Source organism: Triturus cristatus, chromosome 5_1 (genome assembly GCF_964204655.1).
Source record: "Triturus cristatus chromosome 5_1, aTriCri1.1, whole genome shotgun sequence".
In the NCBI taxonomy this organism is placed as follows: domain Eukaryota; kingdom Metazoa; phylum Chordata; class Amphibia; order Caudata; family Salamandridae; genus Triturus; species Triturus cristatus.
Window position 1 is genome coordinate 161,454,196 of NC_140587.1, and position 6,201 is coordinate 161,460,396.

At 44.0% G+C, this 6,201-nt stretch overlaps 1 protein-coding gene across 2 annotated transcripts in view; it reads left to right on the forward strand.

Moving 5' to 3' along the window:
* LOC146830509 (uncharacterized) overlaps positions 1–5,995 on the forward strand; it is a 74,413-nt gene extending 68,418 nt beyond the window's left edge. For both annotated transcript variants that reach the window (XM_085604708.1, XM_085604707.1), the window contains 2 exons: positions 4,226–4,310; positions 5,436–5,995. In XM_085604708.1, the coding sequence (XP_085460834.1) occupies positions 4,226–4,310; positions 5,436–5,692 (342 nt within the window). In that variant the 3' untranslated portion in view covers positions 5,693–5,995. The remainder of the gene's footprint in view (positions 1–4,225; positions 4,311–5,435) is intronic.
* The last annotated feature ends 206 nt before the right edge of the window (positions 5,996–6,201 follow it).

The window sequence follows — 6,201 nt, forward strand, 5'->3', positions numbered from 1 at the left end:
GGCCTGCAGCTCACTCTCCGGCGCTTCGAAGAGTTCTGCTTGCTACGTGGCCTGGAAATAAATGTTGCCAAAACCAAGTTCATGGTCCTTAACGGCCCTAAACCTTGTAGGTCTTACAAACCTTTTAAAGAAGTAATTCTTATGAATGGCTCACCTCTGGAGCAGGTTGAGGCTTTTACTTATTTGGGAGTTACGCTGCAAAAGAATAAGAGTTGGAAAAGTCAAATGGATTTATCAATATTGAAGTTCCAACAGCAGACAGGCTTCCTTTTAAAAAGATTTAAAAACTCGCAGACACAACCAATTGGCCCACTCCTTGAGATTTACTCAATGAAGATCCGTAGCTCGTCTTTATATGGGTCCGAGCTATGGGGGCATGGTAATAACTCAAAACGCCTGAATGTTATGGAGAGCGAGTTTATCCGGAAAATTGTTGGAGTGCCACAAAGTACTCCTTTGTTACCCCTCTTCTGGGACCTTGGTCTGAAAACCCTATCAGACACAGCTAACTTGCGCCCTTTGCTGTATTGGCGCAGGATATGGACAACAGAGGAGCTCAAGCATTATGCTCTGGGCCTAAAGGAAATTATGGAAAAAGACCCCTTTCAAAAAATTGATTGGCTGAGATCTCTAAAAATGTTACTGTATAAACTGGGGTGGAGAAATCTGTGGGATGATCCCCTGAACGCGGTCTTTCCCTCAAAAGAAATCGTAAAGGTAAAATATTGGGAAATGATCGGGTTGGAATCATCTGTGAAGGGGAGTACATCCCATCTTACAGCTAGATTCTTAGAATTTAAGGCCTTCCCCAGACAGGAACTGTACTGGAGTTTGATCGAAATACCAAGCGATCGCAAGCTCTACTTTCAGTTTAGGATAGGTACTCTTCCGATCCGCATATTTACATCAAAGTGGGTCAAAGGATCTCAGGATAAATGCCCAAAGTGTGGGGACATGACTGAAACTATGAACCATTTTGTGTTTTTTTTGTCCCCTCTATGTCCTGCCACGGAAAAAATGGGTACTACCCGTTTGTCGGCAAATAGGAACCCGAAGGCACGAGGAGGCTCTAAGGATCCTGTGCTCAGATCCGAGCCCGAAAATTGCTATAGCAATGGCGAAATACATCAAGTGGGCCTGGATAATACGATCTAGACAGATTAATAATAAAGTGTCCATTGAGCAGGCCCCCTAATTTATCTGTTTAGGTACCCATTCACATATAGTATATACCCAGTTAAGGACCTTTTGTGGTCTAGATTGCTTTTAGAAGATGAGAACTAATTAATACTGGGAAAATTGAAATGTTTTTATCTTTTTTTGTATAGGCAATAGTATCATGTTTATAAAATATAGAGTATATTATTGTTCTAGGTGCATAAGTACAAACTTTTATTGATTATTATGTTTTGTTCCAATTGTACTTACGCAAAATGATGATGTTGATACTTTTATGACTTAATTGTCGCAATAAAGTTTTTTTGAATTGATAATCTGGGTTGCTTGGCACCAGTACATCAATCAACCATTAGGTTTCTCTTGCGCGTTTTACTTTGTCGATAGGTCTAGCCAGTGCTCGATTTTGTAAAATAAATAAATAAAACTAAGTGTTGTGGATCAGTGTTTGTCTTAGGAGCCCACAGTTGCCAGTGCCAAATAATGATGTTGCCAAATATCAAGGCTTCAAGTCTTGTTTCAACCTCCTGCCTCTTTCTTCCACTACCACAGACGTCTCGTCTGTTGATCTAAATTTTTCAGGCTCTTTTTCCCCATAGTTTCTTCCATTTGCCACTGTTTTCTCCTCTTTCTTTTTCTCTTTTTTCTTTCTTTTCTGTTTTTTCTCTCTTTCTCCCTTCTCTTTTCTCAGAATTAAAGTTCTGATTAAAAATAAGTTCTTGTCCCCAGAAATGTGTGCTCGAAGCCACCAACACTGGCATGTTTTCAGCCTTAAGTAAGTGCCAGACTAGATCCAAGCTGATGTGTGTGCTTAGTCACGTCGAACTTACGGTTGTCTGTGAATATACATTTTTTAGGTCGAGCCTAGCGCAGCGCACATGCGCTGCTCTATGGGAGGCTTCTTGTGAGCACTCCAAACTTCCCCGAAACTTCTCCGTGTGGGTGTTACTCTGCCCACACATTTGATTGGTCTTTGTGTGTGGCTTTCATTAATGAAAGCACGCAAATGGCCAAAGGCGGGTGCATGTCCCACCTCTTTTTCAAATGCTCACTCCCACGGCCTTTGGGTCTCGGGTGTGAGCAGCAGCGCACAGTGTGCAGCTGCATTCCTCATCGCTTCGAGGATCAGTTTACTAAATAAACACAGCGCAGTCGCTTTCACTTTCGTGGCCGCGCTTGTTTTTGTAGGTATGATTTAGTTTCTCGTGCATGGTTGAAGTGTTGTCTTGTTCAGGGCTAGTATGGTTTCTTATGCTGAGTTAGTGTGGCTTATTCAGGGTCAGTCAGGATTGTTTCTTGTTAAGGGTTAGTGTGGCTTCTCGTGGAGGGTTAACAGGGTTTCTTGAGCACTCCTAGTGTGGGTTACTTCTGCACAGCTAGTCTGAACACAAGCGACGCAAAGCTCTGATCTGCAAGCCACACAGATCTCTGCAGCGCTTGTTTAACCCACTGAGTTACTTCCTCGGGGTGAATCATTAGCGCCACGTTGTCTGCCATTGTGGTGATACAGCTCCAGGTGTTTGGAGGGGGCAGTGACATGCGCACACACCGCCGCCCTTCTCTCCTCCCCCTCCCTCCTCCACGGACACGCGAAGGCCGGCACACTCATCACATCCCCGTCCGATTCGATTGTCTACAGTTTTTTCCCTGAAAGCTAAAGCTGTGCAGCCGGAATGCAATAAGGGCAGGTAATAACTGTTCTGTCCCCTCAGCCTAGACTGTTCTCCCAGGCTGCGCACGGTCACACATGGTGCCCGCGGGGGAGGGGGCAGTCCTCTCAAATCGCTCTCCTCAAATTACATGTCTGTGTATAATGGGAGCTGTGTTCTCTGCTCTGATGTGAACGGTGTGCGCTGTCCATTTGACTCGGTGAGCTGTGCACACGCATTTCATAATGTGACAATACATCAAGTGTGCACTCGCACTGCCACAACGTGGAAATGTGTATTTACTTTGCCGTAATATGAAGTTAGTGTGTGTTTTTTTCATGCCGACACATGAAAAAACTCTCCCTTAAAAAGGCGGCAACTGTAGTCTGGAAGTCTCCTGTCCGTGCTGTGATAATATAAAGTACTTTATCTGTGCGATAATACTGAAGACGTATTTTCTTTCTATGGTGAGCTGAAAAGTGTGCTTACCAATTATAATTTCCAAAGTGTATTTTATTCCTCTGATAATGATGACAGCGTATATTATTAGTGCTGTGTGGAAGTGGGCTCTCTTTGTAAAGTTATATAAGAACTAGGTTCAATTTCCCAGGGTACTGCTTCAAACCCCAGTTATTTCCTGCCTAGAAGCTTATTTCCTGAAGAAATCCCCCATATGCGCTCTGCTTCCTGGCCGACCTTCAACAAACGGGAACGCCTTGAAGGAACATTTATTTTTGGGATATTTGAGCTCAATGAATAAAAACCCTGCTCTTATGGAGAAACACCTACATATTTCAAATAAAAACAGAAAACAGCAGAAACCATGGCATTATAAAGCAAGCCTTTTCAATGCAATATGTCTCGCATTTACGCTAGTTTAAACTATTGCAGTGTAAATGACAATGCATTTTTATTTATGTTTCAAAAACCAAAACATAAATAAAAGGCATTGTCATTTACAATGTCAATAGCTCAAACACGTGTAAATGCGAGACCAGTTGCATTGCAAATGCTTGTTTGGTTTGGGTGCTATCTAGAGGCTATAGATTTGAGGCTAGACACAGCGAACCCCACATTTTGTTATTTATTAAACTTGTATTTGTTCCAAGTATCATAGCATCTACTGAATAGATATTGTTGCTGGAGCAGATTCTACCCCCCCCATTCCCCTTCACGGATAGATGGGGTAGAAAACATGTTGCACTGTGGCCAGAGACAAAGGGTGGATGGATGGTCAATCTGCTCACCTGCCCTTGCCCAACCAGAAGAGTGGCAGGGTACTAGCAGATCAGTCCAGAGGCGAGGACACAGTGGCTACGTATGGTTTCGTGAGAGTGCTTTTTTTAATTCAAGAAACTCGGTTTTTGAGCTTATCTCTCGAATTCTATGATTTGTTACAGGTCCTGTCTAAGGAATTCTCCCCAAAACAAGTGGTGTTTCTCACAGACGTAGATGGTATTTATGACCGGCCTCCCAACTGTCCAGGTAAACGCTTGCATGTTCTGGTGCTATCATTCCCTCTTTTTTGTCCTCAGATGTTCAACTCTCAGTTCACTCTGTTAAGCCTTTCTTTCCCGTGTTTCCAAGTTCTGCTCTCACATTCCCAGGACGTTCTCCGCTCTTTTTTAAAGGGCTTCAAAAGTCAACCTGCAGAAATACTTCAACTCCTTTTTTAATTTTCTTCATTCTTATTTTCCACTCTCCCCATCTGTATCCTGCATTCCTCCCGACCCTTTACCAAGCATCCGTGCTATTTCCTCTCCATTTCACACCATTTCCTGTGAGAAATCCCTCCTGTGAACCTGACCTGCGAGGCCTGTTCGCGTTCCTTTTGGTACTCCCTTATAATTGGATTTTTTATATTTTCTGGTGTGGATTTTCACTGACCATGCAAGTGATCTTAATCTTGATCTTTGATGAAAACTGAAGCATAATCTCTCCAATTCATAAGTAGTATCCGAACAATTTCTTGGAGCTAGGTTTCTATGGAGGTGGCTCAGGACTTTTTTGGGGGGGGAAGTTCCCATGTATGCTCTGAGCCAGATCTCTTCAAGCCACAGAGCAGCGACATATAGAGAGCAATTGTATAGGCTTGTTAGGATTAAGTTGGAGTTTTGCATGGAGGTGGCATCCCTAGCACAGATTAACGAAGGGAGTGATAGCAAATGAGTTACTGTTCTACCTCCATTCCGCAGCAGCGCTCATCGATTGCACTTACCCACTGTTGTTGATGGTCATGAAGAAGCGTCATAGTTCCTTGTCCCTGTGTACCATGGGTGCGGTCTCTTTACTGTTCACTTCTAAATGAGCTGCAGACTGACCAGCTCTTCATTCCCACTGATGGTGCCACATTCATTATTGGGGAACCGTTTTTTTTTTAATCTGGCCTATAAAGACAAAAATGCTGTTCCACCTCATTTGCAAGGGGTTGTCATGCATAGGAAACCCCTCCTTGCTTTCAGAATTTCTAATAAATGATATTTCTGTTCTTCTCCTTCAGAGTTATAGTAAGCCCCTCTGTTCATCTGTATATCTGAGATAGTTTTGAAACAAATCTTTGAACCTGCTTTCCATTGCACTGAGATAAAGCCCAGTTCTGTTCTGCCACAGGTGCACAGCTGCTGGACTCCATCACAGTCAGCCTCTCTGGACGCTTGGAGCCTGCGGTGACCACGTCCACCCTGGCGCATGATGTCACCGGAGGTGCTGGCCTCAAGATCAGAACAGCAGTCTCCATCGTCACCCAGAGCCAAGGGGCCGTGCAAGTCTTCATCTGTAAGCTGGGCAGCCCAGGAGCAGAGAAGGCATGTTTACAAGGAGGCATTGGACCAGGTGAAGGCACGCAGTTTGTCCTAGCTGCGCCCTGACGCGGAATAAATATGGAAGTGGTATCCAAAGAGGACTGGGTTACTGTCCGACTCGGTGATGCCTCACGCTCTTCTGCCGTGACTGGATCTGATGGGCAGCTGATTAAATGGAGGCTTTAGGTTTGTAGAATTTCAGCCATAGTTCACAGATACAAACTGGACATGGACACAAGATATCTTATCTAGACAAGAACGGTCAGTAGAATGTCATGTGGCATCAGGAAAAGAAAGTTATGGAACTAAAACGAGAATACAGTTTAACAAGAATAACATAAACACAGAAAAATAAACACTTGTCTATCATGTCCGAATGTTGCGTGCGTATTATCCCTACTTGGCAGTGCCGTGACTAAGACCCATATGTAGACCTGGAGAGAGGCAGAGACCCTGCCTCCATGTCGCACACTGTTCCTGTTCAGCGTACCTTTGGCGCTAGGAGCAGGCAGGTGATGTGATGACTGCAGTAACTCATCTTCATGGCTGTTCTTATGTCTGGTTTCTCCAGGCAG